The sequence below is a fragment of the Theropithecus gelada genome, chromosome 17, assembly GCF_003255815.1.
Source record: "Theropithecus gelada isolate Dixy chromosome 17, Tgel_1.0, whole genome shotgun sequence".
Lineage (NCBI taxonomy): Eukaryota > Metazoa > Chordata > Mammalia > Primates > Cercopithecidae > Theropithecus > Theropithecus gelada.
This window is the reverse complement of record NC_037685.1, coordinates 63,664,861-63,677,135: the sequence shown is the minus strand read 5'-3', so window position 1 is coordinate 63,677,135 and position 12,275 is coordinate 63,664,861. Positions and strand designations below refer to the sequence as shown.

The 12,275-nt window shown below is 36.5% G+C and overlaps 1 protein-coding gene across 2 annotated transcripts in view; it reads right to left on the bottom strand.

Moving 5' to 3' along the window:
• The window catches only part of FRY (FRY microtubule binding protein), a 274,104-nt gene that overhangs the window by 138,170 nt on the left and 123,659 nt on the right, over positions 1-12,275 (bottom strand). For both annotated transcript variants that reach the window (XM_025364711.1, XM_025364712.1), the window contains exons 15-16: positions 5,368-5,539; positions 3,644-3,776 (exon numbers count right to left, since the gene is read on the bottom strand). In XM_025364711.1, coding sequence (XP_025220496.1) covers positions 3,644-3,776; positions 5,368-5,539 — 305 coding nt within the window. The remainder of the gene's footprint in view (positions 1-3,643; positions 3,777-5,367; positions 5,540-12,275) is intronic.

Below are 12,275 nucleotides of genomic sequence, written 5' to 3'. Positions count from 1 at the left end.
TTTAATAGATAACTGTTTGATTTTTTTTTTTTTTTTTTGAGACGGAATCTCGCTCTGTCTCCCTGGCTGGAGTGCAGTGGTGCAATCTCAGCTCACTGCAACCTCCGCCTCCTGGGTTCACGCCATTCTCCTGCCTCAGCCTCCTGAGTAGCTGGGACTACAGGCGCCTGCCACCACGCCCGGCTAATTTTTTTTTTTTGTATTTTTAGTAGAGACGGGGTTTCACTGTGTTAGCCAGGATGGTCTCGATCTCCTGACCTCGTGATCCGCCCGTCTCAGCCTCCCAAAGTACTGAGATTACAGGCGTGAGCCACCATGCCCGGCTAACTGTTTGATTTTTAACCACTTATTTTATCAATAACCTTTACGGAATAATTCAACTACCCACCAAAATCTTTCAAATGACCCAAGTGACAACATGTAACAGCATATCTAAAGTCTGATGACTTAGTCTTCTGAGCATAAATATAGAATCAGTACCAAATTAATGTGATCCTAGGATACAAGCACAATAATGAAAATGCAAAGTAGCATAAAAGTAATTCCTTTTTGGAACAGTAACTGTAGTCAGAATAGAAATGCAACTAGCAGAATCAATTCTCTCTGTAATCTAAAGATCATAATCACACAGCAATTTTGCTCTGTAACACTACCTTTTAATGTGCTTTTACAAGTTTGTTAAGAATGAGTACAAAATTGTTTATATGAAAAATAAAACACAATATGTTGTCTTCCAAAATAATCTGCTTTTGTGGGCAGTCATAAGGTTATTTTCTTAATAACCTTATGACTTTTGTCATCCATACAGCATTTGCATGAGCTGTTGAGGACCCTGGAGAAGAGGAAGCAGTTGCACAGGGCTTTCCTATCAGCCAAGGAAAGAAATGTTTTCAGATGATATCCTCAATAGCTGTACAGTGTTAGAGCCTAGAGATCTCTTCTAATTGTTCATTTGTAACACAGTGAGTAGTTTAAACAGTTCTACTAGTTTGCTCACCAGATGTCTTTAACAGCTGGGATTATTTTTATGTCTGTCGGAAAATGGATGACCTTGCCTGGCCTGAAGTGTAAGGGCGAACTCTGCCAGACTTCCAAGATGATAAAACAAGCCTAGATTAGAAACTAATTGCTGCATGATCTCCTCTTACTACTGCAGTCTTTGCTGTCTGGCCTTTTATGGGAAGCTTATAAATCCCCAAAATAACATAATTAAGAAAATTTATTAACAGATATTAAAATTATTATTTCTTTACTTGTTATTTTCTTTCTTTCTTTTTTCATACTAGCATGAAGCACAAAAGGGATAAGAAATAAAGACTGAGCAACACAGAATGTTCAGTGTTCAAGTTCTTACCCTACGTAGGGCCTGGGAAAGTGGTGGACCAGCTTCAAATATCAACTCCAGCGACTGTTCCATTAGTGTTGTGTGGGCCTCCACCTTCTTCTCCTAAATGCTTATGTGATTCCCTAACATTTCTCTTCTTCCTTTTTTTTTTTTTTTTTGTTTAGAAATGAAGCAATGCGTTATTTTCCACTCAGGAATCTGCCTTGAATTCTAGCACGAAAAATATTTCTAGCCCTATCTGGGGGTCTTAAGATGTTTGAATAGGAAAAAGTAAAGAAAAATCTTAGAAAAAGTTTGAAACGGCCGGGCGCAGTGGCTTAAGCCTGTAATCCCAGCACTTTGGGAGGCCGAGACAGGCGGATCACGAGGTAAGGAGATCGAGACCATCCTGGCGAACACGGTGAAACCCCGTCTCTACTAAAAAAATACAAAAAAACTAGCCAGGCGAGGTGACGGGCACCTGTAGTTCCAGCTACTCGGGAGACTGAGGCAGCAGAATGGTGTGAACCCGGGAGGCGGAGCTTGCAGTGACCTGAGATCTGGCCACTGCACTCCAGCCCGGGCGACAGAGCGAGACTCCGTCTCAAAAAAAAAAAAAGAAAAAGTTTGAAACATTGATTAAAACATAAATAAAATGTTTACATTTAAACATGTACCTTTTTATGATTTTATTGTTTTTGTCCTGAACCTGTCTCATGATGCCTATTATGGTTTTCCTTTAAAGCTCTTTTTTTTTTTTTTTTTTTTGAGGAAACAACTCTATGCATTTCTTTTTGTTTGTTTATTTTTGAAACAGTTTCATTGTCACCCAGGCTGGAATGCAGTGGCCCAATCTTGGCTCACTGCAATCTCCGCCTCCCGGGTTCAAGCAATTCTCCTGCCTCAGCCTCCTGAGTACCTGGGATTACAGGTGTGCGCCACTACGCCCGGCTAATTTTTGTATTATTAGTAAAGATGGGGTTTCGCCATGTTGGCCAGGCTGGTCTTGAACTCTTGACCTCAAGTGGTCTGCCTGCCTTGGCCTCCCAAAGTGCTGGGATTACAGGTGTGAGCCACCGTGCTTGGCCTAATGCATTTCTTCTATCTTCTACATTATAAATTGAAAATGGCTATAATATATGCAAGAAGTATGGAAAAATGAGGTCGAAAGTTTATTGATAATCTGGCAATTTGTGAGGTAAGAACTAGAACTGTGGATAATATTTTTAATGTTACTAATCTTGGTCAATATAAATTCCGCTATTATTTTGGTTGAAACGCCTAAAGCAACATCATCTCATGCTATTTAAATCGAGTAATTGGCGAGCTGCAGGATAATATGCATTGTATAATCCCACTTTTATGGAAAAAAAAGAGGTATGTATACACATACATTTATATTGACACAATGAAAGGAATGGAAGGAATCACACTGAGCCGAGAAATGGCGGCAGATTTCACGTGGGGCTCTAAGGAGGCTTTTATTTTAACTTTAGATTCTACTAAATACATATTTAAAATAATTCTGCATTTTTGCCTTTGCTTTAATCATGAATACATGTTACTATCACAATAAAAATGCACACCACAATATGAACCTCTCTATATAGGTAACAATCTTCAGATTAGTTCTTATATTTGCAGTTGAATATGATGGATGACAGAATAAATTTACCTAATTATATTTTTGGAAATGATGCCACAGCTATCAAATGTAATTTAATTCATAGCCCAGCAACAAAGTCCAAACTTTGTTAAAATATAGAATTATAACCTAATCCTAGTTCCTGCCATAGTTAAACAAAAACAGCAAATGCAAATTCTAATTGTAAATCTAGATCTGCAGATTTTGGATATGAATACTTGATTTGAATACATTCGAAGCTATGAATGCTTTCTGAAAATGCTTTCTGTGATGCAGTCTGTGATACAGTTGCACAGAAACTATGAAGTAGGAACTGTCATGAGATGTATAGAGATGGAATGTCTGTAAATTTGGGATGTCACTATGTCACATGAGTTGTGATGGTGCCTGGGAACAAAATGCCATTTCTGAAAAACATGGACCAGTGAGTCATGGGCCTCATTTTCTAACTTACTGACCTAGCGATATTTGAGATATAAATAAAATAGATCAATCACAGATAGGACCTTATTTTTATAGTTAATCAGATACTGTGAAAGTTTTTTTTTAAACTATCTTTACTACTTTTTAGAACTCTAAGAAGATGAAAACAAAATACAGAATAAATGAGAATACTCTCGACTTGTGTCTTCTGGTTAATCTTTCATTGATAACTTAGTCTTTACTGTACTCACGTGATCATGTCTTCTGGTTCTTTGTTTAACATCTGTACGTTAGTGAGCATCATACACCTTCCTACTTCTTTATCAAGGTGCCTTAAAATGTTGTCTACAGCTTTTCGTACTTGAGAGTAATATAAGGACATTCCTGAAAAACATGCATTATAGGTATACCTTCAACTGAATCTGTCAAAGGATATCCTGATTTATTCATCCTCTATAACATTTTTTACTGAAGACCGTAGGAGTCAATGACTTCCTTGAGCAAAAGGGCTGTCTGATTCAATCTCATCTACACAGCTTTTAGCATAGTGCCTTGCACTTAGTAGGTGTTCACCAGATAATCATTTAAATTCAATTTATAGGAATTCTAATACTCAATTGGAAGTATTTTCCAGAAGAGTTAAAATAATAAGAAAATACAAAATTCAAATTAAAGCAATTTGAATTTTAAAGTTTATAGTTAGCATAAGAAAATTCACCATCATTAGTGATTATGTGAATAAAGAATAATTCTCATTTGGGGTTAGGACTTTAATAACTCCATATGACCCTCTGAAATATATATGTTAATTTTTTAGTAAAATAAAATAACTTCACATTATAAATTCAAAAATGAAGAAAAACATATTTTAGCTATATTATTTTTATTGTTCTCATTAACTACACTGTTGATGTCCCACACTGGAAGATGAATGTGTATACGAATTATACAAATGAAAAGTAAATACCTTTGTATTTGAAATTTGTACCTTAGTGAAATAATTATTCATGATTATTTCTCATGCATTACAGCCTTTTTTTTTTTTTTTTTTTTGAGATGGAGTTTCACTCTTGTTGTCCAGGCTGGAGTGGAATGGTGTGATCTTGGCTCATCGCAACCTCCGCCTCCCGGGTTCAAGCAATTCTCCTGCCTCAGCCTCCCAAGTTGCTGGGATTACAGGCATGCACCACCATGCCCCGCTAATTTTGTATTTTTAGTAGAGACAGGGTTTCTCCATGTTGGTCAGGTTGGTTTCAAACTCCCAACCTCAGGTGGAGTTTCAGCCTCCCAAAGTGCTGGGATTACAGGCTTGAGCCACTGTGCCCAGCCTATTACACCTTTTAAAAGTCATTTAAACATTGCATAACCAAAGAGAAATATTTCAAAGCAAAAAGTTTCCTTGTGTTTCCCTCAGGTCTGTAGAATCCAGTAACTATCTTAATAAAGTTTGTAGTAGGTGTCTACATTTAGGTACTTGGTAACAAATGAACAAATGCAAAAAAATCACCTCTTTAGATAAGATAGTTAAATCAGAAAATCATCTCATGTAGTCTAAATCCACAATATAACTTGATGTGTGTTGTGAGATTTGGCATGTTTAAAACACATGTTAAACTAATTTAACTAAAGAAAAAAAGAAGGAGATGAATGAATGAATTGATAAACAGGATTATCTAGTAAAACACAGATGTCTTGGAAGCTTACTGAAAAATGTAGTAATCAATATTAGAGGCTTAAAAAGACCATAGATAAAAGTCTAACATTTAAATGGCAAAATATTTACCAGGAAGTTCTGAAAAGTTTAAAGAGCAGTAAAACAAAACACAGCATGAATCAATCAAAACAATTAATGTTGGAATGTCTTATCACCTACTTCTATAAAGATTTTTCAAAAGTGCATCTCACTAAAGTTAAATATCTACTGGTCATTTTAAGGGCTTAATAAGGCTTAGTTCTAATGCACTCTGAAACTCACCTATCATTTTGGCTTCCTCTTCAGTTAGCGTTTTACTCAAATATGTTTTCTTTACTCTCAATGTGTTTCCTGAAGGAAGAACGGCTCCTGTAACTGGCATGGGAGGTTCCCCGTCTTTCTGCTGCAAGCTATCAGCTATGACCAAGAATGCCCGTAAACCAATGTTCATTCTCTGTAAGAGACATTAATTTCATGACAAAAGGAAAGGCCCAATTATTGTAGTGGAATACATCCATAAGTCTTTCAGAGAGTTAAGATTGAATTGCATGTAGATTAGTATAAGAAAATAATTTAAAAGGCACGAGAGTGTGGGGCAATCTTATGAAAATAAAATTAAGTTTCTGTCACTGTTTTTTGTTGCTGCATCATAAGAAAACAACACGGGGGATTTCACCAAATGTGGAGGGCATGTTTGAGATGGTCATGTACTATATTCAGTTGAGGGGAATGCTGGGTGTATCTCTAAAAGATATGCCTCATCCTCTGGAGCAGGTGTAACTAAGGAAAACTGAGGTAAATAAAGGCTTACATGTCTCCTGGAAGAAGGGAGGCACCACATGTGTTAGCCCACAAAGACTGAACGGAAACACCCAGAGTTCCAAATGGGAACCATAAAATGAACATTGCCTGCTCTCAACTGCAGGTCCTGACTTCTGATTTACAAAAGCCAGCAAGTTTGAGAATAAATTTTAAAAATTCAATGCCACAGAACCTGTTACTGATGAAAACACACAGGAGTGTAAGAAGAAATGTGATTGTGGGCCAGACAGATCTTCCTTAGGCACAACTGTGGACCTGAAAGACAGCTCAGTAAGACAGGTGCTCTCCCCTAGTGCTCATCTTCAAAGGTCAGAAGGTACGTAAACATCTATACTCCATTAAACAGCCATGTGTGAAACCTTTACACCAATATTTTTAAACCTCATGAAGTAGTAAGTTCCCCAAGTATACTACTACCTACGGAAGAAAACAATGACGATTACTAGGACTGATGAAAAGAATTAGTTACAATTTATTGAGTCCCTAAAATATATCCAGAACTGCTCATTAACTTTCATCCTTAACACAGCCATATAAGGAAGGTATTCCTATTTCTCAGGGTAAGGTATTCTCATTTTTTCACGCGAGGAAACTAAAGTATAGTGGGAAGCTTTGCATCTAAATCTGGTTTGCCTGAATCACCTATTTAGTAGAACACGATTACATTTTATAACATAAAGTAACATAGACTTCTATTCACTTTAAAATAATGTATTCAAGCTTTAAGGAGCTGTCATAATTCAACCAGGACTTGGTAAACATTTCTCTGGCCCATTTATAAGCAATTCAATGCGTACTTTATGATTTTTTGGCCTTAAAATGATATGCTTTCTCCATTTTCTAGAATGAAAGCGTATTACTTTAAAAAATAATCTGTGTATCAAAGCCCATTAGTTCCCTCTTTTGACAGTTCTTTTATGAGATGTTTCTAGGCTTGTGTGTGTCTCTCAAGACACAGTAATGTTGTGGATAAGAAAATAAAATGGTCAATTCAGCAGATGCAGTACTAATATAATAACTGTGGGATGACACATGTGGTCAAGCCTCAATTATCTGCCAGTGGATTATCCAATTTAGCAATCATCCTTGTCAGTTCTCTCAGTTTTCCTTTTCCCTGGACAACACTAAGGGCAGAAATAAGATGGGATAGTTTGGGACACACATTTTGAAGTTAACTTCAAAAATAATTTCTTTTTTTTTAAATTTCATATAGTTCTGCATCACACCTCTCCCTTTTATTTGACTGGCCTTGGAAAATTACTTAATTTTTCCAAGTCCAGGTATCAGCTTCCTTTCTGTAAAATGAGGATAGTAATACCTATCAATCATATAGGGCTATTGTGAGAATTAAAGAAAAGGTGTGAAAAGCTGCCAATGGCAAATATCTATTGTAAGCCAGAATCCCCACTATTTTTTTTAAAATCAAGTTTATTGAGATATAAATTACATGTACTAAAAGTCGCTCCTTTTAGTTGTACAGTTCCTTGAGTTTAGAGAAACATACATAGTCAGGTAACCACCAACAGAATCAAGATCCAAAATATTTCCACCATGCCCAGAAAGTCCCTTGTGCCTTTTTGCAGTTAGTCTTAGCTTCTAACCCAAGCACATGACAAACTTTGTCTAATTTCCACCGATAGTTTTACCTTTTTCATTGACCTTGATGTAAATGGAATCAAACAGTACATAGCCTTTACATCTTGCTTTTTTCACTGAGCACGGTGCTTTTGAGATGTTATTCCAAGTATCAGCAGTTTGTTCATTTTTATTGCTAAACAGTATCCACTGTATTGATGATTCACAATTTGTTCAGCCATTCACTGGAGTTTGGACATGAGTCACTTTTTTATTTTCAGTGGTTATGAATGAGGCTGCTATAAATATTTGCACAAACCTTTGTGAACATGTGTTTGGTTTTCTCTACGAAAAATACCTTGGGATGGAATTGCTGAGTCATATGGTTAAGTATACATTTAATCTTGAAATTGTCATACTTTTCTAAAGTGGTTGTACCTTTTTGTAATCTCACTAGAATAGTATGAGGTTCTAGTTGCTCTTTTTCTTCCCCAGTACGTCTCATTTTGGTTTTAAATTGAATTTCCTTAATGACTAATGATGTTGAATGTCTTTTCATGAGATTATTAGCCATTTATATCTCTTCTTTGGTGAAGATGCTGTTCCTTTTGCCCATTTAAAAAACTGAGTTATTTTATTATTATTGAAATGTGGGAATTCTCTACATAATCAGACGGAAGTCATTTGTCAGATGAGTTTCGTAAATATTTTCTCACAGTTTGTGGCTCTCCACTTTGTTAACTGTTTTTTGAAGTACAGACATTTTTAATTTTGATGTTCAATTTATCAACTTTTTTCTTGTATAGTTTATGATTTTTATGTCCTAGAAATGTTTGCCCACCTGAAGGTCATGAAAATTTTCTTCTGGGAGATGTATAGTATCAGGTTTTACATTTAGGTTTATTATCCATTTTGAGTTAATTTTTTTTTTTTTTTTTTTTTTAAGATTATAAAACAAAAATAAGAAACTTAATTTTATTCAAAAGAAAAACTATTTACATTTCATTAGAAATTGATACTCATTAACCTTTTATATATTAAGTTTATGATCCATTACAAGTATAGATTAGGATTTTTTTTTTTCTGGTCTCCCTTTACAAACTATTCATTATTACAAATTTTTTTTTTTTTTTTTTTTTTTTTTTTTTTTTTTTAAATTTATTTATTATTATTATACTGTAAGTTGTAGGGTACATGTGCATAACGTGCAGGTTTGTTACATATGTATACTTGTGCCTTGTTGGTGTGCTGCACCCATCAACTCGTCATTTACATCAGGTATAACTCCCAATGCAATCCCTCCCCCCGCCCCCCTCCCCATGATAGGCCCCGGTGTGTGATGTTCCCCTTCCCGAGTCCAAGTGATCTCATTGTTCAGTTCCCACCTATGAGTGAGAACATGCGGTGTTTGGTTTTCTGTTCTTGTGATAGTTTGCTAAGAATGATGGATTCCAGCTGCATCCATGTCCCTACAAAGGACACAAACTCATCCTTTTTTATGGCTGCATAGTATTCCATGGTGTATATATGCCACATTTTCTTAATCCAATCTGTCACTGATGGACATTTGGGTTGATTCCAAGTCTTTGCTATTGTGAATAGTGCTGCAATAAACATACGTGTGCATGTGTCTTTATAGCAGCATAATTTATAATCCTTTGGGTATATACCCAGTAATGGGATGGCTGGGTCATATGGTACATCTAGTTCTAGATCCTTGAGGAATCGCCATACTGTTTTCCATAATGGTTGAACTAGTTTACAATCCCACCAACAGTGTAAAAGTGTTCCTAATTCTCCACATCCTCTCCAGCACCTGTTGTTTCCTGACTTTTGAATGATCGCCATTCTAACTGGTGTGAGATGGTATCTCATTGTGGTTTTGATTTGCATTTCTCTGATGGCCAGTGATGATGAGCATTTTTTCATGTGTTTGTTGGCTGTATGAATGTCTTCTTTTGAGAAATGTCTATTCATATCCTTTGCCCACTTTTTGATGGGGTTGTTTGTTTTTTTCTTGTAAATTTGTTGGAGTTCTTTGTAGGTTCTGGATATTAGCCCTTTGTCAGATGAGTAGATTGCAAAAATTTTCTCCCATTCTGTAGGTTGCCTGTTCACTCTGATGGTAGTTTCTTTTGCTGTGCAGAAGCTCTTTAGTTTAATGAGATCCCATTTGTCAATTTTGGCTTTTGCTGCCGTTGCTTTTGGTGTTTTAGACATGAAGTCTTTGCCCATGCCTATGTCCTGAATGGTACTACCTAGATTTTCCTCTAGGATTTTTATGGTATTAGGTCTAACATTTAAGTCTCTAATCCATCTTGAATTAATTTTCGTATAAGGAGTAAGGAAAGGATCCAGTTTCAGCTTTCTACTTATGGCTAGCCAATTTTCCCAGCACCATTTATTAAATAGGGAATCCTTTCCCCATTTCTTGTTTCTCTCAGGTTTGTCAAAGATCAGATGGCTGTAGATGTGTGGTATTATTTCTGAGGACTCTGTTCTGTTCCATTGGTCTATATCTCTGTTTTGGTACCAGTACCATGCTGTTTTGGTTACTGTAGCCTTGTAGTATAGTTTGAAGTCAGGTAGCGTGATGCCTCCAGCTTTGTTCTTTTGACTTAGGATTGTCTTGGAGATGCGGGCTCTTTTTTGGTTCCATATGAACTTTAAAGCAGTTTTTTCCAATTCTGTGAAGAAACTCATTGGTAGCTTGATGGGGATGGCATTGAATCTATAAATTACCTTGGGCAGTATGGCCATTTTCACGATATTGATTCTTCCTATCCATGAGCATGGTATGTTCTTCCATTTGTTTGTGTCCTCTTTTATTTCACTGAGCAGTGGTTTGTAGTTCTCCTTGAAGAGGTCCTTTACATCCCTTGTAAGTTGGATTCCTAGGTATTTGATTCTCTTTGAAGCAATTGTGAATGGAAGTTCATTCATGATTTGGCTCTCTGTTTGTCTGTTACTAGTGTATAAGAATGCTTGTGATTTTTGCACATTAATTTTGTATCCTGAGACTTTGCTGAAGTTGCTTATCAGCTTAAGGAGATTTTGGGCTGAGACAATGGGGTTTTCTAAATATACAATCATGTCATCTGCAAAGAGGGACAATTTGACTTCTTCTTTTCCTAACTGAATACCCTTGATTTCTTTCTCTTGCCTGATTGCCCTAGCCAGAACTTCCAACACTATGTTGAATAGGAGTGGTGAGAGAGGGCATCCCTGTCTTGTGCCAGTTTTCAAAGGGAATTTTTCCAGTTTTTGCCCATTCAGTATGATATTGGCTGTGGGTTTGTCATAAATAGCTCTTATGATTTTGAGGTACGTTCCATCAATACCGAATTTATTGAGCGTTTTTAGCATGAAGGGCTGTTGAATTTTGTCAAAAGCCTTTTCTGCATCTATTGAAATAATCATGTGGTTCTTGTCTTTGGTTCTGTTTATATGCTGGATTATGTTTATTGATTTGCGAATGTTGAACCAGCCTTGCATCCCAGGGATGAAGCCCACTTGATCATGGTGGATAAGCTTTTTGATGTGTTGCTGAATCCGGTTTGCCAGTATTTTATTGAGGATTTTTGCATCGATGTTCATCAGGGATATTGGTCTAAAATTCTCTTTTTTTGTTGTATCTCTGCCAGGCTTTGGTATCAGGATGATGTTGGCCTCATAAAATGAGTTAGGGAGGATTCCCTCTTTTTCTATTGATTGGAATAGTTTCAGAAGGAATGGTACCAACTCCTCCTTGTACCTCTGGTAGAATTCAGCTGTGAATCCATCTGGTCCTGGACTTTTTTTGGTTGGTAGGCTATTAATTATTGCCTCAATTTCAGAGCCTGCTATTGGTCTATTCAGGGATTCAACTTCTTCCTGGTTTAGTCTTGGAAGAGTGTAAGTGTCCAGGAAATTATCCATTTCTTCTAGATTTTCCAGTTTATTTGCGTAGAGGTGTTTATAGTATTCTCTGATGGTAGTTTGTATTTCTGTGGGGTCGGTGGTGATATCCCCTTTTTCATTTTTAATTGCGTCGATTTGATTCTTCTCTCTTTTCTTCTTTATTAGTCTTGCTAGTGGTCTGTCAATTTTGTTGATCTTTTCAAAAAACCAACTCCTGGATTCATTGATTTTTTTGGAGGGTTTTTTGTGTCTCTATCTCCTTCAGTTCTGCTCTGATCTTAGTTATTTCTAGCCTTCTGCTAGCTTTCGAATGTGTTTGCTCTTGCTTCTCTAGTTCTTTTAATTGCGATGTTAGAGTGTCAATTTTAGATCTTTCCTGCTTTCTCTTGTGGGCATTTAGTGCTATAAATTTCCCTCTACACACTGCTTTAAATGTGTCCCAGAGATTCTGGTATGTTGTATCTTTGTTCTCATTGGTTTCAAAGAACATCTTTATTTCTGCCTTCATTTCGTTATGTACCCAGTAGTCATTCAGGAGCAGGTTGTTCAGTTTCCATGTAGTTGAGCGGTTTTGATTGAGTTTCTTAGTCCTGAGTTCTAGTTTGATTGCACTGTGGTCTGAGAGACAGTTTGTTATAATTTCTGTTCTTGTACATTTGCTGAGGAGTGCTTTACTTCCAATTACGTGGTCAATTTTGGAATAAGTACGATGTGGTGCTGAGAAGAATGTATATTCTGTAGATTTGGGGTGGAGAGTTCTATAGATGTCTATTAGGTCTGCTTGCTGCAGAGATGAGTTCAATTCCTGGATATCCTTGTTAACTTTCTGTCTCGTTGATCTGTCTAATGTTGACAATGGAGTGTTGAAGTCTCCCATTATTATTGTATGGGAG